This window comes from Siniperca chuatsi, linkage group LG6 (genome assembly GCF_020085105.1).
Source record: "Siniperca chuatsi isolate FFG_IHB_CAS linkage group LG6, ASM2008510v1, whole genome shotgun sequence".
Taxonomy (NCBI): domain Eukaryota; kingdom Metazoa; phylum Chordata; class Actinopteri; order Centrarchiformes; family Sinipercidae; genus Siniperca; species Siniperca chuatsi.
Genome location: NC_058047.1, coordinates 13,784,219 through 13,807,077, shown reverse-complemented (window position 1 = coordinate 13,807,077; position 22,859 = coordinate 13,784,219). Strand labels below are relative to the sequence as shown.

Here is a 22,859-nt window from a genome sequence, read left to right as displayed (position 1 = left end):
ACACACTTTTATTTCACTATTATCAATTTTACAGTCACCCCGAACACATTAGGCAGTATACCAAGTAAGCTGTGCCTGAATAGGATAGGCCTAAGGGCTCTAAGATTTACCGGAGAATAGTGATTCATTCAAAAACAGCTCCTGTCATGACTCAGTTGAGTCACTGGCGGCGTTTGACTGCGCTTTAATAGAATGAATATTTCAGCATAGAAACTGAACTTTGCAACAGAGATCGCTTAAAAAGATGCTTCCAAAACCGGACAGTTGCTTCTGTCAGGGAAGTTTAGACAATTTAAAAGGGCATTGTTTCATATTGCAGTGTAAGCAACGGTAAATACAAATATATACTTTGTAATTCGTGAGGTTATCCAAATGTTTAATCGCCAAATTATAAACCCTACATCACCCAAAAACTAACATCGGCCGACAGCTGGCGAACTCTTTGCTGCTTCTACCGGTTGGGACGTTAACCGGAAGTGACGAGGTTGACAGAAATAGCTTTTACCCACATAAATTAATTTCGCTATTTTGAAATTGTTGACAGTCTTAACGACTTCGCAAACGGTACATAAGATAATAGTTTGTGGCCCCGTTGATTTGTAAATATATTTTTTTCAGATAACAGGAAACTAGTTTGACCTCCATACCCAGGATGCACTTCGCTCTTGCCATCTTGTCGAGTGGTTGGGTTAGAAGAGCGGCAGCCAGGCAAGAGTTAGCTGCCTGTTAGCTTACCGCCGCTGTGGTAAAGTGGTTATCTGTCAGCTAGCTGCTAGTAGCAGTTGCCAAAAGTGAGCTGTCCACACGGCGAGAGTCAAAACTTCACCGACTTTGAGACGTTTTATCTGTCTACCGCTGGATTATATATTATTTTTGAAAAACCAGTGGATTTGTTTACATCATGATGTCGCACATGCTGGTACCGAGGTATGGAAACTAGCTAACATCAGCTAACTCAGCTAGTCGGCGAGAAATACATATATAGCTGAGAGAGAAGAGTGGGCTACGAGACCGGGCCCGCCTCAGACTAAAGTACCGGTGGCAGCTGCTGAACAAGAACTTTGACAAGGGCCCGTTTGTAACTCCGGTGCCGGGACACAAGGGAGGCCGACCGGGTGTCAGAGAGGCCGGGGTGGGAGAACAGCAGTCGCCCGTGTGCTGTGACCGGACACCGCGGAACGTTTCGGGAGTTTCGCATGGTCTGGCCCCGGTTGTGACACTTTTCTCCAAAAAGAGAGAGGAAGAGGAACGGTATGGAAATGCCCTGTGACGGTACGTGTCTGTGTCATATCCCTCAGCTGTGAATTACTTCGCAAGATATTAGTCCAGCACTTCGTTTCATCTGGGAGCAGACAGATTTGACGCAGATAGTCAACATGTCGAAAATGCCAGCGAAGAAGAAAAGTTGTTTCCAGATCACGAGTGTAACGCAGGCTCAGGTGGCGGCCAGCAGCATCACCGACGACACCGAGAGCCTGGACGATCCGGACGAGTCCCGGACAGAGGACGTCTCGTCGGAAATATTTGACGTTTCTCGGGCTGACCAGGGGGTGTGTGACAGGAGTTCGTCCGAGGAAACTTTAAACAACGTAGCAGAGCCTCAGGAAGGCCAGCCGCCTACCACAGGTCCTGTCAACGGGGGACACTCTTATAAAAGTATAGGCACTGGTCGTGTCACCCCACAAAATTTAGGAGGAAGTGTGCCAGCTACAGCTCAACCCTTTGTTGCAACCTCTGCCACCCATCCTTTGACAGTCACCAATACGGTCCCTGCTGCCACTGTCTCTACCAATGTGGCTCACACTGCTCCTGTGAGCACCAGCTGTAGTTCCCGTTTCAGAGTCATTAAACTTGACCATGGTACTGGAGAGCCCTTCAGACGGGGCAGGTGGACATGCACTGAGTTTTATGAGAGAGATTCAGATTCAAATGTTAATCGAACTGTGGATAGCATAAAGCCAGCTGTAACCCTTGATCACAGTATAGACAGGGACAGTGGGCTAGGGGCCACCAATAACTCGGTGGTCACTAGCAGTGCTTTTTCTGCACAGGCTTCGGAGAACACCGTGGACAGTGGCTACTCCGTTGGGCACCCCACCCACCCCCACCCTTCAGAGTCTCCGCAGCAAGGCTACAGCTTGGCTCCTCAGATAGGGAGTGGAGCAAGTGCCTTCCAGCCCACAGGGTATACAACTACAGCATCACAGCAACCACAACAGGCTCAGGTCAATATGCAGCCCGTTGCACCCCAAACCTTTCTCTCTAAAAGCCTCAATGGTGTGCACCAAGGTGCCATGCAGCAGATGTCTCCCATTATGCCTCCTGCCACGCAGGCCCAACAGTTTGCCTATTCTACTCATCCCACTGGCCTCTCAGCTGGCCATCCGGACTATCGTCAGTTTGGCTCAAGCACTCAGAACCTTCCCATGTCGGCCCTCCCTGTGGGGCCTCCAACCAGCCAGGTACCCTCACCTCTAATCACCCCTGCTGGTCCAGTAGCCCAGGGGCTGGCTGGAGAGGCAACCTCAGCCCAGGGCCTCCTGCTACAAGTGGGCAATGCACCAGCCATGGCCCCCATCCTTCCAGGAAGTGGCCAACAGCAGCATATCAGCCAGACTCAGCCTTCAGGAGGGATGGGCATTGCCCCTGCACCTTCCGTCACCACCACCACCTCCCACAGCGGTGTCCAGAATGCGACTGCCACAGTGCCCAGTACCACCAGCACCCCTTCTGGTGTGCCAAGTCAGGCGCCTGGCACAGGAGGACTTGTCCAGCCCCAGGGAGCCCACGGAGGAGCCACAACAGGCCTTCCCTCCGGCTTCAGTAACCAGACAGAAGATAGTAGGCAGAAGTCTGATGCCCTACCTCAGCCCAGTGCCGGTGTGGTGCCAGGGAAAGATGGTGTAAAGCCTTTCATCGGTGACGGACTCAACCTGCCCACTCCAGCTGTCAACAGCCTGTTTGACATCCATATTACCATGAATGTGGATGAGGACAGGTAAGATGGTATAATGCAAAAAAGTCCTATGTGAAATGAGTTCATTTACATAAATTAAATTGTTTACTGTTTTTTTGTTCAGCTATGGGCAATCAGTAATGCAGTATTATATAATATACCTGGAGCATCACTGATAGATTGTTGGAGTTAGTAAGTGTGTATCAGGGAGTTTGCCCACATATTAAACATTCTTGTTGCATGCTACAGCATTGTGGTCATACTCCACACTATGGAGAACGCCTTTCCCTTCACCAGTGCCAAAATTAGGCATGTTAGAACTATACGTTTTTGTACTGGTTAAGTGGTTGTACTTAAAGAACAGTAAAACAAAACAATTTTTTTTAGTTCTGTTTGTAAGTGTAAAGTTGTAGATTGGGAGGAAGGAGGGATTAGAGGGTAGTGAGCCAATGAAAACTGGCAGAGACAGGAGGAATATTCTGTCTTAGTCATTAATAGGCAACCCACAAAACACTGCATAGTAACTTGCCTTTTTTGACACCCACAGCACCCTCCTTTAAGCCTCCATTCAACCATACTGGCTGTTTGGGTTTAGGGGGCGTTAACAAGCGCTTGGATAAGTTACAACACTCGCAGTAGCTGAGAAGGGAATAACTCCCCAAACGTAGACAGTCAGTTTTTGTTGTCCTGTCTGCCTAAGAGAGAGGGTTAGCATAATCGCCCTGCGCAGTGATCCCAGCCACCCAACTTTAAACCTTGTAAATACATACTCTTCATTTGCCTACAGTACTCTTCTAATGTACACACTGTAGCTATTTTTAGGGTCTGTCAGATGGCCCTCACACAGCTTGATCTGAAGTGTTGCCACTCTTTGCCTTTCCAAGCAAGCAGAGGAGAGTTGGAGAGGTGATGTTTGAGCCAAGAATGACCTATATGAGAGCTGGAGTCCACACATACACACACGTGCATAGTCTGTCCTGTATTTATGTAGGCCTCAGTGTTTGTCAGTGGGCTCTGTTCTGTTCTTCACTGCTTATTATGAATGGTGCAGCCAGAGAAGGAGGTGTGAGTGTGCTTTACGAGGTTACTTATAGTCCAGATATTTCTAAAGCTATATTTCATTGTTTACAGAGAGACTTTATCCCAGCAGCATCACATATGGGTTGATTATGTGCAGAGGGCAAACATTGTATGTTGTCCCTGATTTTCAGGAGAGGAACAGCCTGTGTGTGTGTGTGTGTGTGTGTGTGTGTGTGTGTGTGTGCGTGTGTGAGAAAGAGGAGTGACATCAGTGTCTGTGTAGCTATGGTGATGCTGGCAGCAGGACAGGACAGGACGTGTCAGGGAGGTGGAGAAGACAGACAGACAGATGCACAGACACACACATACATCACACACACACCTGTGGCAATGATAGCAGGCACGTAAGACACTGTGTCTGTGGCAGCGATGACATAGCCAGATTGAATCAGCAGGACAATGTCTGCCGTCCGCTCTGGCTCTCAGACTCGAGTCCTTGTTAGGCCTGTCCATATTGACACATCAGATTAAAGTGTTGACTTGTTGCTAACCTCGTAGGGGTTTAAGCTCCATCTTCTTGTTCTCTGCACACTTCCTCATTTTTCCATGAGATTGTAAATTGTAGAGACTTGAATCTGCACTGCTTTGCACATCTGCTTTGTCCAATTGGTTAGTCTGCGTAAAAGTTTTGGAGCTAATTTCCATAATTCTAAAACCTTTTCTTTTTGCCTCCTAAGGTTTTTTTTGTTTGCTATCCAATTTGCAAAAAAATTGCTACATAGCCAGTGGTGCTTCAGTCACACTTTGTAACCGGTTTTCAACAAAATAAATTAACACAAAACTGTCCTGTGTCCTGTGAACCTGTGATCTGTATAAGACAGATTACTAAATTGTTGCAGCCTACTTAACACAACCTGTAGGGGACACCACAGAGGCCAAAACTGTATTTTCCAGTCCTTTGGATGAAATTTGGTGCACGTTCAATTTTTATCCTGATTGGTGTGGGATATGATGTAATAATGGTTTTCTTGTGTGCCAGAATTTCAAAGGCCTAATCTGACACAGTGCAAGTCGAGTCAACACCAAAACTTGGTTGACTCATTCAGCCGTCCAAGCTTTAAAAAAAAAGAAAAAAAGAAGAGTTTCTGCTGCTATAAATATTGCTAAAACTTTCCTGAGGGTTTTGCTTATTGATCACTTTGCACCAAACTTTTGTACAATGCATCAGCATGCTTGGTAACTATAAACCAACCATATTGAACAATAACATTGTGGACAGTGTACCAGAGAAATAACAAAAAAGTAGATGGGTTATAGACCCTTAATCTAGTTTTAACAGAACTTTGAACAATAATTTAATCTTTAATGAAAAGTACCTAATGAATACTTTTATATCAAGACTGGATAAGTCTATATCTCTTATACACTTCGCCTAAATAACGAGAAGAGCGGAATCGTTTTGTCGCTTTTCACAAATCATTGTAAATGTATTCTGCCTGCTGCGTACTTGCACATGTATGCACGTACACATCTTGAATTTTGGTTAACCTCAAAACTTTTTGAGTGAAATTGAGGGGCCCAAAAGGCAGGTTGGCAGTCATAGGCATAATTTTAACTATCATCAGTTGTAATTAAAATGCCTTGTTAACTCATAATGTTCTTGTAAATGTCAGTGAGGACCAAAAAACATTTTTCAAAGAACACACCCCAATATAATGGGACACATATTTTCAAACTTTCTCATTATTGTCAGAGGTGCATTGTTCTGTGCACAAGCTCAGCCTCGTCAAGGAATCTGCTCCAAGTTTCATTGTTTGGTTCTGTTTTGAATTAGAGTGCATCACAAAAGTGGAACAAAGCATTATGGGGGTGGAGTCGTGAGATTAGAATGATTTCCCCTCAGCTTGGAATGGTTAGCATCTCTGCTCAGCACGCTGCCTCTCTGCCAAATAAAGTGATGAAGCTGCCCCTGGGACAAATTGCTTTCCATCAATAGGAGCACTTGGCCTTTAACTCAATTACTTCAACAGACCACCCTCCCCTCCCTGTGTACACTCTCAATTAGGAATGTTTATTATTAATCCATAATTTGAGTACATTTTCTCAAGTAGAAGAACGGTAGAAGTTTAGTTATACAGTGGAGAGAAACACAGTCTGAAGTTAATTCTGGTACACAATTTACTGTACATCATGATTTTTTTTATCCAGAGGAGGAGCGCAATAACTGACCTGAAATCAAATTGATTAATTGTATTGATGCTGTGAATGAATAATATCATTGATGAATTGTGTACATCCCAAACACCTCATCTATTTGCTTTCATTTTACATGTTTTTGCTGGATAGATTAATGATATATTATGAGTCATAGGAGGGATATGTAATGTATCCTTCTTTATATGTTGAGTTATATTGTTCATTTGATATCAGCGCAATTCACACTGAACACCATTGACAAGTTCAGTCATGAGCTCTGGCAAAGAAGTAAAAGCCCTGTGTAACATAGGGTGATGTTGGTAAATGAATTGGTGCACTTTGGTATGATAATTATTTACCTTTTCCTGGAATAATTTGTATGGTGGCAAGAATCAACTTTTACTACACTGTCTTGCTCTCATTTGACTCTATAGTTGCGTTTTGATCGCAGGAACTTTCCCCCAGGGACTAGGAACCTTTTGTAGCAACTTTCCACCGCGGGTACCAGCCAGGGTCTAAATTTAGTTCCTGGGACATTATTTTACTCCCCAAAAGGTCCCTGCTTGGAGGGTAGTACTTTCCAAAAGTACCGGGACTTTGGGGTTAGGTTTGCAGCACTAAACACTTCTGATTGGGCGAGCTCCGCCTGGCGGAGCAGCATTATTGCGTTGCTGGGTCACAGGCCAGCCTTCTCTGGCACAGTGGCTCAGCTACTGTGCTGTTGGAAGCCATGGTGGGAGACACAGAAACAGATGAAGGTAGGTCAGTTGAAGGTAAATCATATACGGCCCCCGTGTTGCTTGATGCTATGACTATAATGCTATAACACTAACTGTTGTCATGCTATTAGCCAAAAGCTAACGTTAGCTATATGCTAACACCAACTGCTAATGGTGTAGAATTGTGTTCTTTAAGACAAGGTTTGGCTAAATTGACCGTATAAAATGATATCGTGTTAATGTCGTCGCAGTGAGACACAATGTTTTTTGTTGTTTTTTTTTCATCGTGTTTTTCAGATGTAACAAGCAGGTATACTGAACTGCAGGCTGCAGAGACTAGTGTGTTTACTTCTTTGACCACCAGCAGCCCTCGTCCCATGCCTCCTGCTGAAGCACACAAACGCTGTATTTTGCACATCTATATTTCTGCAGATAAATAAGTAGTTGTGGAACCAAATGTGTGTATAGTGGCTGTTCTTGTATCCAAAACAAGTGTATATACTACTATATATAAAAAAAGACACGCAATGCTTATGGTTGTGTCACCATATTCTAATATTTACAATTTTACTTTGAGGAAACCGTAGCTCTCTCACCATTATACACCGTAAGCTCAGTATTTAAAACAGGTGAGAGTGCGTAGGTTAAAATAAGCAAAGGTCCTTATACTGAATTGGAGGTGATGTGTTTAATAAGTTAAAACAGTAGTTGTGCAGCTGTGTGATGGGTGTAACCTAATGGGTGTAATTTGCCTAATCTTCGCGGGTCTTTAGACTGCGGTGGAAACACACACAACAATGGGCTGAAGGAACGTTTTAGTTCTTTGAAAAGTAGTTGTTGGGGATAAAAGTTTTGGGTACTTTGGGTGGAAATGCAGCTTTTCTCTGTCATCTGATGTGTGTGCGCTAGAGGCCTGCACACCCTTCACCCTCCCTCACTCTCTACAACAGCCACTGTAGGTTGCTGTTTTTCTTGAGGAAGTTTCAGTGCCGGTCTTACTGGAAAACATTTTTCCAGGGCTAAAATGGTAGTAATGGTGTAGTAAGTGACCATCTTGCATGGGAATGAGATAGTAGTTTGAATGACCATAAGTAGGTCAGGCTTTTTCAAAATGACCCAACCTCACCTTTGTACATAAACATTCACACTTAAGAGCTACACATTTCAGCCACAGTCTGCCATTGGCTGCGGAAGATTATGAAATACAAGAGCCTGAGTAAAGATTATTGTTCCCAGTTAGTATGGGGATTTGAACCTACCACCATCTAGTCAGAAGCATGGTTTTATAAACTGAAGTTTGTTTCCATCAGATTAAAAGACTGCAGCTTGTATCAGCAAACAAGCTGATAAACATGGGCTAACAAAAGGAAAGTAAACCAGCTGCCAAATTTACAAACCTCCTCGACTTGTCTGATAGCCAACATATGATGTCACCATGCAATTGTGGAAACTCAAATACACACAAGATGAATTTCTATTCACACACATTGAATGTCACATAAAGTTGTAATCTGATTGTAAGCTTTATGAAAGGTCAGCTGCAAAGTGAGTGTGAGTTCAACTTGGTGGAAATTGTGAGTCGTCCACCTCCAACTGGGGTGAGTGCAGTCTCTCCTGCAGTTGGGAAGAACAATGGTTCCACTGATGAAGGGTAATTTTGTTTGTGTTCATAGGAAAAAATGGCAACCTTTGCTGCTGTCGGCAGTCTTTAAAGTAGCCGCCTACTAAAATACGTTAACGCTGGATTAACTTGAAGCTTAGTAGGAGCTTAGCAGGTATCTAGATGGTTAGTCGAACAGTAGTGAATGGTACTAAGGTATAAAGAACAATCTTTCTGTGTATTTTGCTCCAAGTAATCCTCCTGTTCTACAACATGTACAGTGGTGTAAAAAATCCAAACCTACATGGCCTTGTGTGAAAGCATGGCCCTGTGTGAAAGCATGTAAAACAAGTGCTTTCACACTCATGAGCAAGAGTGGGGGTTAAAATGCTGCTCATCTCCCCAGCATTCAACAATAATGCTGTTCCAAATGACAAAATACTCTCTAAATAACTACGTGTCTGTATTTACCTCAGGTTTAGGACTCGACAATGACAACAAAAACAAATGTCACAATATTATCAATTAAGTCTCAGATCAGAGTGTCAATGATATGTCAATGCATCCCTCCTTGCTCTACTCGGAATACACATACAGTGGTGTGAAAAAGTGTTTGCCCCCTTCCTGATTTCTTCTTTTTTTGCATGTTTTTCACACTTAAATGTTTCAGATCAAACAAATTTTAATTATTAGTCAAAGATAACATAAGTAAACACAAAATGCAGTTTTTAAGTGAAGGTTGTTATTATTAAGGGAAAACAAAATCCAAACCTACATGGCCCTGTGTGAAAAAGTGATTGCCCCTAAAACCTAATAGCTGGTTGCGCCACCCTTAGCTGCAACAACAGCAATCAAGCATTTGCGATAACTTGCAATGAGTCTTTTACAGCGCTGTGGAGGAATTTTGGCCCACTCATCTTTGCAGAATTGTTGTAATTCAGCCACATTGGAGGGTTTTCGAGCATGAACTGCCTTTTTAAGGTCATGCCACAGCATCTCAATAGGATTCAGGTCAGGTCTTTGACTAGGCCACTCCAAAGTCTTCATTTTGTTCTTCTTCAGCTGGTGTGTTTTGGATCATTGTCCTGCTGCAGAACACAAGTTCGCTTCAGCTTGAGGTCACGAACAGATGGCCGGACACTCTCCTTCAGGTTTTTGGACAGCAGAATTCATGGTTCCATTTATCACAGCAAGTCTTCCAGGTCCTGAAGCAGCAAAACAGCCCCATACCATCACACTACCACCACCACCATATTTTACTGTTGGTATGATGTTCTTTTTCTGAAATGCGGCGTTGCTTTTACGCCAGATGTAATGGGACACACACCTTCCAAAAAGTTCAACTTTTGTCTCGTCAGTCCACAGATTATTTTCCCAAAAGTCTTGGGGATCATCAAGATGTCTTCTGGCAAAAACGAGACGAGCCTTAATGTTCTTTTTGCTCAGCAGTGGTTTTCGTGCAGGCCATTTTTGCCCAGTCTCTTTCTTATGGTGGAGTCATGAATACTGAACTTAACTGAGGCAAGTGAGGCCTGCAGTTCTTTGGATGTTGTTGTGGGGTCTTTTGTGACCTCTTGGATGAGTCGTTGCTGCGCTCTTGGGGTAATTTTGGTCGGCCGGCCACTCCTGAGAAGGTTCGCCACTGTTCTATGTTTTCGCCATTTGTGGATAATGGCTTTCACTGTGGTTCACTGAAGTCCCAAAGCTTTAGAAATGGCTTTATAACCTTTTACAGACTGATAGATCTCAATTACTTTTTTTCTCATTTGTTCCTGAATTTCTTTGGATCTCGGCATGATGTTTAACTTTTGAAGATCTTTTGGTCTACTTCACTTTGTCAGGCAGATCCTTTTTAAGTGATTTCTTGATTGAGAACAGGTGTGGCAGTAATAAGGCCTGGGTGTGGCTAGAGAAATTGAACTCAGGTGTGATAAACCACAGTTAAGTTATGTTTTAACAGGTGGGGGCAATCACTTTTTCATATAGGGCCATGTAGGTTTAGATTTTGTTCTCCCTTAATAATAACAACTTTCATTTAAAAACTACATTTTGTGTTTACTTGTGTTATCTTTCACTAATATTTAAATTTGTTTTATCTGAAACATTTAAGTGTGAAAAACATGCAAAAAAAGAAGAAATCAGGAAGGGGGCAAACACTTTTTCACACCACTGTATGTGTATTCCGAGTAGAGCATTGACATATTGACACTCTGATCTGAAACTGTGATCTGAGTCCTAAACCTGAGGTAAATGCAGACACGTAGTTATTTAGAGAGTATTTTGTCATTTGGAACAGCATTAGTGTTGAATGCTGGGGAGCAGCATTTTAACCCCCACTCTTGCTTGTAAGTGTGAAAGCACATGTTTTACATGCTTAGAGTGACGGCGAATTGTCACAAGTCTGTACTGTTATTGACTGCTATTTTATTCCAAATATATAGGGTTTTAATATGAACGTAGAGGAAAAGTCAGTTTGTTACATAGATCCAACAGGGGACTTTATTTTATTGTACGTCGATTGATTGTTAGTCTGAATGTGCGTGTGTTCAGTACTTGTACTGTAGCTCCTCCCTCTTGGCAGTTTTGCCTCTTTGCAGTCTGACAGTTTAACACAAAGGGAGGAGGGAGTGGGATGTAGAGTCAGGTTTGGGTCAGGTTTGGGATGGAGCGTGTGTGTGTGTGTGTGTGTGTGTGTGTGTGTGTGTGTTGGGGGTTGTAGTTTGGTTGCCGTGGTGCCTGGAAACAAGGGAGCAGCTTATTTTCCACAGATTGCTGACCTGCCTGAACTTCCAGGGGACACATTCCAGGAGCCCTGAATGGCTGTGATTGTGGGACGTCCCAGGCTGCAGCCTGAGCAGACGGGTCTGCACCAGCTCTATTTTTGGGCTGGACCCCTGGCCCTGTCTCCTGTCAGTCTCCCTCTAATGTGGCTGTTCTGTCTCTCTGGCTCTTGTTTTTTGTCTATCCCTAACTGACCTGTTAACACACTCTCCCTCTCAGCTTCTAAACTGCTGATGCAATTTTACACCTCCCAATCACATCATTGTCTTTTCTAGTTGAATTATTCAAGGGAAAAGCCTCAGTTCAAACTTGTTTTCTCTTTGCTTTTAAATTCGGGTGAAAGTTTTGGTATTGAGCAATCACCAATGTTTTTTGCAAGCACAATAACTTACCAGAGTTGGCTTTTAATGATGTTTCTTGGAACTACCCTCATAGTGCTTATTAATGGTTTTTAACTAATTTGATCCTGTTCCCAAAGACAATGCTCCTTGCCTGCACATACGCAGAGAAAAAGTAATGTCCTTGTTTTGCAATGTTACAAGTGAATTGTGTTTGATTATAAAACATGTCGACTTTTGTTATATTTTTCCCTTTTTTATCAAAGATCTAGAGCAGCAGTGTGAGGCAAAGTGGTTGAATAGGTTAGCATAGCAGGACCCACCCTGTTATCTCAGCAAGATGTGGTCAGGGGATCACTTCCAATTAGAGTGGACCTGCCAAAGCAAGTAAACAACCACGCTCCTGGCGGCCTACCATAACTAACTCAGTTTGTGCTGGAAGCAAGGCCACTGAATATGCCGCAGAGTATGTTGCAGGCTGTTCCAGGAATGAGGACAATGTGTGCAAACTGTTGGTGTTTGTTGTCTTTTCCAAAATGGTCTCAATACAGAACAAGTTAGACCCCCTCTTTTTGAGTGGTTACAGCATGTTAAGTATGCACAGACTCATTTCAAAGAAAGCCCTCTGTCCAAAGAGAGAACCTGTTGACAAGTCCTTGTTACCAGTCTGTACTTTCTACATGGAGAAGGGGCTACTTATGCCAGATTTCATACAGTAAGGATAACTGACCAGGGGCCAGTTTCACAGAGAGATTTTAGACTGCTCTGTAGTGTTAGGCCAGTGTTTATTTTGCTCTTAGATTATTCTAATGCGAGGTAGACAGATAGTTTGACAAGAAATAAAGGCCGACCTATTGTAGGCCTAAGCTGGGCTAGCCCCAGAGCTAAGGGCCATGTTTCCATGATAACAACCAGTGACACCTTTCTGACTAGTAGCACCAAATGAAAAAGAAGAGCAAAATATAGCTCATAATTTGTGGTTTGCTAACAATGTTGTACAATGTACAACAGTGAAGACATTGTTAGTCGATTCAGTTAGCTAGTTGACCAACGAGTTAGCAGAAGTACTGAGCTCTGCCACATCAAGAAGCCACAGCATCTCAGCTCAGCTACTGCTGACATGTATGGAGCTGGGCAGTTTGACGAGGTTCCTCGGTCAGCCATGTTCTTTAGGTTGAAAAAGTCTTAATTTATCCAGAATTCATGGCAAATTAGTCCTACTTAAAGCTAGGGTAGGTAACATTGGAGAAACTAGCAAGAGACAGCAAGATTTTGAAAGTATCCAACTGAAAAAAGTCCTGTCGTGAAATGCATTACGTGCCCTAGCTTTAAGATAGTCAAGAACTAGACAGCTTTGAGCAGTGAATGAATTTAGATGTCTATCTGAAATCAAAATTAGTTTGACCTAAGCCATAGTCAAAGTCTATGTTTGTGAAACCAACCCCTATAGAACTGCAACGATTAGTCTATTAGTTGATCGGCAGAAAATTGTTATCCTTATTAAGTATTTTATAATCAGTTAATTGTTAAAGTAATTTTTCAAGCCAAAATGCCAAACATTCCCTTGTTCCAGCTTCTCATATATAAGGTTTAGCTGTGTCTCTTTGTCACATGTGATGGTAAACTGAATATCTTTTGGGTTTTGGACTATTGGCCAGAAAAAACAAGCAATCTGAGACATCACTATGGTGTTTTATAAATTGTGATTGGCATTTTTTATCATTTTCTAACGGATTATAGACAAAATAATCGAGAAAGAGATTAACCGATAATAAAAATAATTGTTGGTTGTAGCTCTAGTGCTTACCATGAAAAACATGGATGCAAGCTGCACCTGTAGCCTGTAGCTCTTTCTCTAACAAGTTTACTCTGGCTGTTTTCTTGAGACATTGACATATGGGTGCTTTTGTTGCTGCTGACTGAAACTGCGGCATGGAGAACACCATGGAGGGTGATCTGTTAAAGGACTTAAATCAGTTTGAACTTTCTAGCAGTAAGATATTCAAGTGTGATTTCTGTGGTGCTTCAGAGTTTCCTCATATGTCCTTTCATGTATTTTTGATTTTATTGTCTGTTACCCTTTTGGTTACAGTAAAGTCAGATATTCTGATACAAATTGAGGAAGTGAAAGAGAGAAAAGTTCAAAGTCTATTTATGGGACTGTTTCTTTGCAAGCATCAGATACAATTTCTGGACAACCACTGGACAGAACTGCCCTCATCTCAGAGTTTCTTTCTTGTTGTTTCTCTGATGTGTTGTAAAGCTAATGCTAATGATAAGCAATAATAAATCAATCAAAATGTGGAGCTGTGTGTCGCAGCCATTCAGTCTCCCAGAGTAGGAAGCAAGGGCTGAACAACAGGGTTTCAGTGCCTAGGGCCCCCCTGGAGCCCGAGATGTCTGAATAGTGAGTAATGAGGATGTGTGGAAAGCATGGCAGGCAGCTGCATTTGAGTCATCCATCCTCTTTCTGTGCTCTCGCTTGCTTTCAATGGGTGTCGTCGACTGATCTGGCTCACTGGTGCCTGTCACTGTTCATCTGTTCTCTAGTCCTGTGTGTGTGTGTGGCTGTGTGTGTGTGGCTGTGTGTGAGATTGGCTGAGAGAGATGAAGAGAAGCTCCAAGTTGAAAGAGTGAATTAGAGATTTTAGGCGGTGCTCATGTTTGGCTTGTTCTCTGCATCTTTAGAGTCAGGGAGCTGTTTTTTTTTTCAGTGTCTTTTTCATTTACCAATTGCTGCCTGTGTTGTTTTTTTTTCCAGACTGTCCCAAACTTCTTCCTAAGGGGTTTTCTGTGGGTACACAGTCCACACACAGTGAGACAAATCACTTCTAGGATGAAGTGCATATCTGAAGCAGATTTGGCCGGGCCTGTTTTTGCATAGCATTAACATAAACACATAGCATAAACAAACATTTATTTGATAAGGATGCCTTCAAATTATTATTAAAGGATTGTGACCAAGATCTTAGCAAAAAATTCAAGCATTTCATGTGTCTGCAAATGCCTGGTGGAGCAGAAAATAGTCAATATGTTGGCCTAAAATGTATGTAAAATGGATACAATAATACATTTGTTATCAATATCTACATTCTTATAGATTTATATTATTACTAAATCAGTCAATCTTGTAAAGTTGTGTAGGTTCAGCAGTGGATTCACTCTCGAGTGTTTTTTTCACAAGTAAGTGAACATGAGCACAACCTACTCTAAAGGCCAACTAAGGTCATATCTGTTCTGCAAGTTGAAGCTAGCATCCATGCAGGCAATGCAAATTCTTCAGGGTGCTTTTTTTTCTGCCTTCAGCTAAGAAAGGCGCAGGTTTTGTAAGAACCGAGGTTTCCTGCTTTGCTTTGATGTCCGCTTTCATATTCTGTTAAACGCTTCCTCCGTCTTCTTCATCTTCTTTTTCTCGAGTCAACTTCGTCTTAAGTGTCTCCTCTCGTCAGCAGTGAACCATTCTCTGCCCTCCAACTCCTCCAATGTCTTTCAATGAGCAGGCTTTTGCAAGGAAACGGACGTGAGTCATTGTGGCTGGGTAGACTGATAACGGTTTATTCACTCATTCGAAACTGCAGTGTCGAACAGATGGTACCTTGGCTTATCACTGCATCAGGTTGGATTTGTCATAAGTGCCCGAACTCGTCCTTTTTTTCACTCAGTGAGGCCATCCAGATGATATCATTTATCTCCTAGCTTCCAACAAATAACTTCCTGTAATTATGTGATTATTTTTAAGTGTTTGTGTGTAACTACTACCACTTACCAAATGATAATTCTTTTCATAACTCTTTGTTGAACTTATTGCATCATGCTGTTGTAAATCAGACTCCATTCACTTGATTTTTTCTGTAAAAACTCAAGTTGTCTTTGTGATAATTTAAGCTTTTTAACTGGCTCTTTTAACATTATCATAATCTTTTTTTTAGCCTTATAAGAAGCAGCTAACCGTCATCAGCCATGCTGACCTCCTCGTTAGTACTATGGTGAGGTGTGATGACTGGTTCATTCTAAACTTTCACACTGTCATATCTCTGTATTCTTCATCTGAGTCAGCCTCTAAGTTTAACATATTAAATCATTTCACACACTCTTTATCTATCTAACACGTGTCAACTGAAGCACTGCACTTACAACCCTGTGGAGTTATCTTTGTCAAAAAAACAAAAACAACAACAACAAAAAATTTCCAACCAAAACCAAAATACCTTACGTGTCCTTTAAGATCTATCAACTAGATTTCTACATTTAGAACTAGCTTTTTTCTCATGCTGCCTCTTTGTGCTGCTCAGTGATGGAAGAAGTAAAAAAAAATACTCTGTTACAAGTAAAAGTCCTGCATTCAAAATCTGACTTAAGTGAAAATACGTAAGTATTGGTATCAAAATATACTTAAAAGTGCCAAAAGTAAAGTGCTCATTATGCAGAATAGCCCATTTCAGAATAATACATATTATATCACTGGATTATAATTAGGCATGCATTAATGTCTAAGCATCACTAATGTCGCAGCTGGTAAAGGTGGGTTCAATTTTAATGACTTTATATACTGTTAGGTATCTTAACCTATAATAATACATCAAAATGTATTTATTGATTTTATATTTTGTATTCGTAATCTGAATCTGCAAAGTAAATAGTAATTTATGTTGTCAAATATGCTAAGTGTAGTGGAGTAAAAAGTACAAAATTGGCTTCCAAAATGTGGTGGAGTAGAAGTACAAAGTAGCATAAAATGGAAATACTCAAGAAAGTACATGTACCTCAAAATTGTACTTAAATACAGTACTTAAGTAAATGTACTTAGTTACATTACATCCCTGGCACTGCTCTGCCACTTAACCACCCTCGGCTCTGGCTCAAAATGAGGTCAGCCAAAAAAACTCCATACCAAACAATGGAAAGTATTCTGCTATGACTTCCTACAGTATGCTGTCAATGAACATCTCAGCAGCTGAAACCAGGAAGGGCAGTGCATCAGCATTTTATCACTGCACTAGGGTTGCAACAAACATGTTTGACAGTGTGACAGTCCCTGGAATGTTCATTTCATGGGCGTGAGAGGCCAACAAAGACACTCAAATGTCTCAGTCAAATGTCTACAATGTCTTGTAGAAAATTTGATAGGATGACCCTCTACTGTCAGCAGAAATGAGTTTTACCCCACTGCTGAGAACACATACCAACAATACGGGGGACCTACTCATAAAAACATTGTTCAGCAGTGCCACCAGTGGCCAAAAACTCCACAGTATAAGTTAAGTATAGTTGAGTTACTGAAACTTTCCATTTAGGGAAACAGAATAGTAACAGGTGAAGTTATTTTTCATATCCTTATTCAACATACAAAGCATATGATAAACTAATAAAACATAATGCGTTGATATAGTTCATATTACCCAACTGTAGTGAGACCTAGTGCCACTCGCTCCACTTACAACATAAAAAAACACTACTTTTACTTAAATGCATCAATAATTTACCACTCTCAATTGGACCATCCGTCATAATGAGTAATGAACACGATGAAGTGTGTGTGATAAGCGAACTGGAGGACTTGTCTGGCTTAAAGAACCACCAAAAAAGCTATGCAGAACTGCTTTTTTGTCACACAACCTGTCAACGATGTCAGGTGTTTCTAAGGCATCCTGAATCGTTACCATAAGTGTACACAGTAAAATAATATTTAGTTTTCAGATAATTATTAAGGATTAAATCTAGAAAAACGTACTTCATTCAGCATCTACATTCTGCATTATTCTTTTCTCCCATACAAAGGCCTGTAAAAGGAACCATTGCACTGAACGCTTCATGTACTAGAGAAAGCTTTAGATCAAGGAAAGTTTACCTTAAGGCAGTCAATGTAATGTCCACAAGACACACCCAGTGAACGGTATGTAAAAGGTGTTGGCTGTGATTTGTCACAGGAATCTGCGAGTGGTTCTGCACATAGATATGAATGCCCAGGCAACCAGCAATACAACAGCTGGGAAGACCTTGGATCAAAGCCAGAGTATCGTATTGAACAGTTCCATGGTCCTTCTGAGACCATGTATTATAAACTGTGGGAGTATGTTGTAATATTGTAGTGTTGGGTAGAAAATTGCCCTGCCAAAAGCTGCCAAGAAACCAGCTCATTCTCCCACTTAGGCCACCCAGAAAAATGTAAGGCTATGTCATACACCTATGGTAAGAGTGTAAAATAAATGGCATACAAATTCTTGTATATGTGAACGTTTCCATTATAATCTAGTAAATATGGTGATAACAGGTAAGTTTCTTCCAACTTGAATAAATAAACATACACATTGTAGTGTGGGTTTTTCATAGGATGCTTTGCCTTGAAATAAGTAAAAAATAAATCTTAATCTACCTATTTAGGCACATAAACATTATTGCTAATAGTCAAAAACGTTTTTTTTTTTTTTTTTTTTTTTTTTTTTTACTTTACCAGGAATCAGCAGTGTGTCAAATCAAGTCAGTTTGTCATGCTTGGTGTCATGCTCTACACGTCCCTCGTACTTCTTGTCATATCTGTGCTGCTCAGTTGCCTGGCCTGCCCGCTCAACCACAGGCAAAGTCACCGGAGAGTGACATGCCAGTGTTGTTACACAGCAGCTGACAAGCCGAGACAGAAACAGACCTGAGGGTCAGTATGGGAGAGATCGCTTGGCTGGCGTCACGCTTCAGGGACCAATTCTACACTTTATTTAACCGGCTGAGTCAATGAACCTGAGCCCTGCTAAGTGAAATTGAGCAGATAGGGTGGCTTTGTAGCTCCAGGTTGATGCTATCAGCTACCACCCAACTGAACAAGCCACCCCAGATCCTGAATTATACTGACTTGTCGGTACTCATGGTAACAATTATGTGTAACCCGAGCAGAAATTAACACCCTCTGCTTACGGGAATGCTCATATCAGTGCGACATATTTTCACTCATCTTTCACTGACTTTAAATGTTTGCTCTATTTTGCTGAGTTGTTCAAGTCTGCCTTTAACATTGCTAAACCATGAGCTGTGATTTACTGAGGTTTTTTATGCTGAGTCATGAATACCCCAACAAACTCCTCTTCTCTGTCCTATGTGCTGTAGCCTCCCATGGGAGAGTGGGCAGGGTTGTGTTGTCAGTGGTGGTTAGCTGCACAGCTGGGACTTTGCCGGACTCGGGCATGGCTGCAGATTTGGCCCCATGCAGAGGGTCACGTCCCTGTATGCCATTGAGCCTTTTCCTCTCTCTCCCACGGCATCTCCTAATCACTACATTATGAGTAGAACTCCTCCAACTGCTGGGTCACATCTCATCCATCTGTCCAGTTTATTCAGCCTCCCCCTGCATCAGGCTTCAGCCAAAAAACTAATTAAACTTGTGTGGTATGAACAGGGAGAGAGTTTTGTATGCATCGCATGAAGATAAAGCTGTGTAGTCACATGTGTGTAGGGCTAAAATCTGCTCAGCTCTGTGAGCATTCAGCAACATCAAAGAGACTGCTGCAGAGAAAACAACCTGCAATTCAAAACCCAGTATTTGCAACATGTTAGGTCTTTTGTGTCGTGCTGCCTCTCTTTGTTTTTTGACTCTATGTACTAAAGATTCCTTGTTTTTAAGTTATTTCAAAATTTAATTTTTGTGCCTTGCATTAAAAGCAGCAGCTTTCCAACGGAGCATGTGTTCATTCAGGCCCATGCAGCAGCCTTTTCTGAGGCAGCTTAAGGATTGAATGGGGTTTACAGGCAAAATCCCTCTTTAGTCTCTATTCTTCATCTTGTGTATGTTGTGCCATGATTGTTAACCTGTCAGAGCGTAAAGATTTTTATGGACACACTTGTTTTCCTAAGTTCCTGTTCCGCAGCAGGGAGTTGGAACCTCATCAAACCATTATGGTTGTGTCATTGTAGTTATATCACTTGTAATAGATAATTTTTTGTTCTGAAAACATTGTCATCACTAATCAAATTATGTAATATCCTAAACCTTGGATACTGCATGTTGGAGTTCATAGGCTCTTTATGTGTGATAAAGGGTTGTGATTCTAACATAGCTTCTCTATAAACAGAAGTTCTGGCTGCTAAATCTCTTGTCCATCACATATCATGAGAGCAGGGAACGGTCTCTCAGATCTGACAGTATGGTGTGACTTTGCCCAAACGTGTGAACCATTTTTTGGCATCTTTCTGCAGGGTGGTTACTCAATTTGTAGCATACTATAGCACATTGTTTGATGGTGCTTTTAATCCCTAAAATATCTCACTGTACTATGTCTACATTTATGATCTGCGTGGGTGGCTAAAGTCATAAACCAACACCTTCCCGATGCAGTGTTTGTGCTCTGCTGTAGGAACTCAAAATGTCTTTAACTGCAAAGACGTCTGTCCAGAATGTAGTTAAAATAAATTTTTAAAAAACAGCATGCCATAAAAGTGCACAGAACTAAGTAAGTCCTGGACACTGTGATATTGTAATAATACAAATACTGTATTAATTTAAACTGATTCTCAATAATTACGTGATAAAGTTAGTTGCACATTTTAATAAGTAATGTAATACTATTATAATTTTCATAAGATAATACATTTTAATTTAAATAGAACTTGGAAATGTTTTACTCAAATATGCCAATCATTAATAAATACATTTCACAAATACAGTTTTAAGATAAAATAATGATTTTGTTATATTAATTTGTACCAAAAAAAGTTTTTATTGTTGAAATAAATAGTAGTTGATTTGGCCACATGGCCCTGCTTGATTATGACATATTAATTTTTGTTTTTGACCTTGATTTGTTTAAAATGAAACACAGGCAGGAAGAGAGATGTATAAAGTTTCTTAGCTACCTGTTTATTATATTGCACTGTTTCTGTGACCTGTGAAAGGTCAACGACCTGATACAATTTCAGCTCTAAAGCAATTTTTAGAGTGGACAGTTAAGGGGATTTTGCATATCCAGTCAGGTAAATAGACCTAAATATTATACTTTGATGGGTGGGATCAGAAATTACATCAAACGCTCACCTAACATCCCGTGGATTTTGATGCTCTTTCAGGAGTCAAGCGAACAGTGGACAAGCAGTGGCCTGAGCTGGAGGCACTGCAGGGCTTCTTCTAAATTCTAACTGATCCACAGAAACTCACCTTTCAGGTGAAATGCAGTCATGTGTACATCAAATTGGAGGATAAGTGCCTAAATGAATGCCTGCGGGGTGCAAGTGAGTTCCCATCATGTTTTCTGGCATATATCACTTGGGGCTGTAGGTCAGCCAGATAAGAAGCTATGTTTATGAATTTACATACCTATCTAACAACATTCTGCCTTTTACCTTTTCACACACTAAGGAGCTAATTTGTCACTTAAATATTTGCCTCCAGCAACGATGCTAGTTCCACAGCTCAACTAGGCAAAATTTGTTAAGGTTACAACAGTTTGTGAACTGTGCTGTGTAAAGACGACTCTAGCATTATTGTAATCAAGGATCTATGATTTTTGAGAAATTGTCAAAAAATAGTGACAAATGCTCATTATATTGCCATAGCCCAAGGTGACATCTTCAAATATCTTGTCTGACCAACAGTACAAAACCCAAAGATACTCAGTTTACTAAAACTAAATCAATAATCAAAATAGTTGCTGATTCATTTTCTGTTGATCGATTAATCGTTTCAGCTCTAAATCTGACTTAATAACTACATTGTTCATCAGCTGTTATATAATATGATAGGTTCACGTGCCATTAAAGGTGGGGTATGCTATTCTGGAGAAATCCAATACCATGGCAAATACCATGATATAGAGCGAACAATGACACAGCAAGTAATATAACTAACATTAGCTAGGTTGTGGGTTAGCAAACTGTCTCTACAGTTGCTGCTGTGAAGCTAACAGTCAGAGAGGACAAGACGGTTTCCCAGAGCCATCAAACCAGCTCCAGACAGCGATACTCACAACTCTCCTGCTACTAAAGCTAACATCACAACAACAGTATATATATATTAGCAAACTAGAAAGTTAGCTGAATGTCCTTGGGCAAGTCATTTAACGTTACCTGACACACAAATCATGACTGGAATAGTGTTGTGTGGCTTGGTCCGAGCCACTTTGTATATTTCCCATTTACAGAGCCAGGGCTGTGCACAAACACCAGAGGTTTTCAGCACACACACTGAACGGACAGCTAGTGTACTGTGAGGAGATATTCGCTGAATTTGACAAAAAGACATTTATTCAAGCTCTACGTGCATTACTTTTTTTTCATGTATGCTTTTAAGTACATGATTGTGTATTGAGCTGTAGGCTCTGTCATATGATTCTTAATGTGGTAGAAAAGGTTTCAGTCGTAGTCATCTGGACACTGTTGATTCTGAAAATCAAGATGACTACGACTGATACCTTTTCTACAATGGAACACTCCTGGACGAATGAGGGACTACACCGTCTTATTCTTAATGTGCAATAGTAGACTTAAGTGACGAAGGACTGCAGCTACTGCAGTTGTGGTGCTGCTTTTGCTGTGTTGCCGGTGTAGACAAGATGTTTGTCATGTAATCTCTTTTAAAATTAAGTGATGCCTGCTCTAAAATATTAACTATTCCTAGTTGTCTGCTCTACACTGGCCTGTGCACAGTACACAGGCCATTATATAGAGACAAGCCAAACAGACACATGTGATGGGCCTTTAAAGTGGCCTTTACTGTGCTGTGAACTGTATACTACTGTGCACTAAATATAACACTGAAAAACACACTTTCTATTTTAATCCTACAAGTCCTGCTGCAAAGGGTGAGGTTGCTGAAGGGGGTTCAGGTGCGGTGACCCGCCACGCCTCCCTATTTTCCCTGACTTTTACTTAACAGTCTCTACTTCCTTGATTATTAATTGCTGCTGCCTCTGCTCGTCTCCTCTCCACCTGATGAACTCGTCATGCATATAAAATCTCCCCCATCCTAATAAAATCAGGTATTTTGGCTCGTTCAGAGAGCCGAGCTCACAGCTGCTGTGTTGAAGTATGTTGTGTGTGAACTTTTTAAACTTGCAGTGTCTAAATACCTCACCAGTGCATGAGGAAACTTGAAGGTCTTAAGCTGATCTTTGTGGGGTGTGGCGGAGATAAATCTGTCATGGGCTCAGATATGGAAACTCGGCTGTAAATCACTCTTGTCAGGTCACCAATACAGTAGTGGATGGTTAACCCTGCTTTTCTAGTTTCGTAAATGAATTCCTTTCTCCCGCCTGCTTTTGTTATTCGGGCCT

The 22,859-nt window shown here is 41.4% G+C and overlaps 1 protein-coding gene across 2 annotated transcripts in view; it reads left to right on the top strand.

Annotated features, from left to right (window-relative positions):
• Positions 1-588: 588 nt before the first annotated feature.
• The window catches only part of tsc22d2 (TSC22 domain family 2), a 40,288-nt gene continuing 18,017 nt past the window's right edge, over positions 589-22,859 (top strand). Inside the window, exon 1 of one of the 2 annotated variants that reach the window (XM_044201069.1) lies at positions 589-2,998. In XM_044201069.1, the coding sequence (XP_044057004.1) occupies positions 1,377-2,998 (1,622 nt within the window). In that variant the 5' untranslated portion in view covers positions 589-1,376. The remainder of the gene's footprint in view (positions 2,999-22,859) is intronic. The other variant, XM_044201070.1, reaches the window with a different exon arrangement.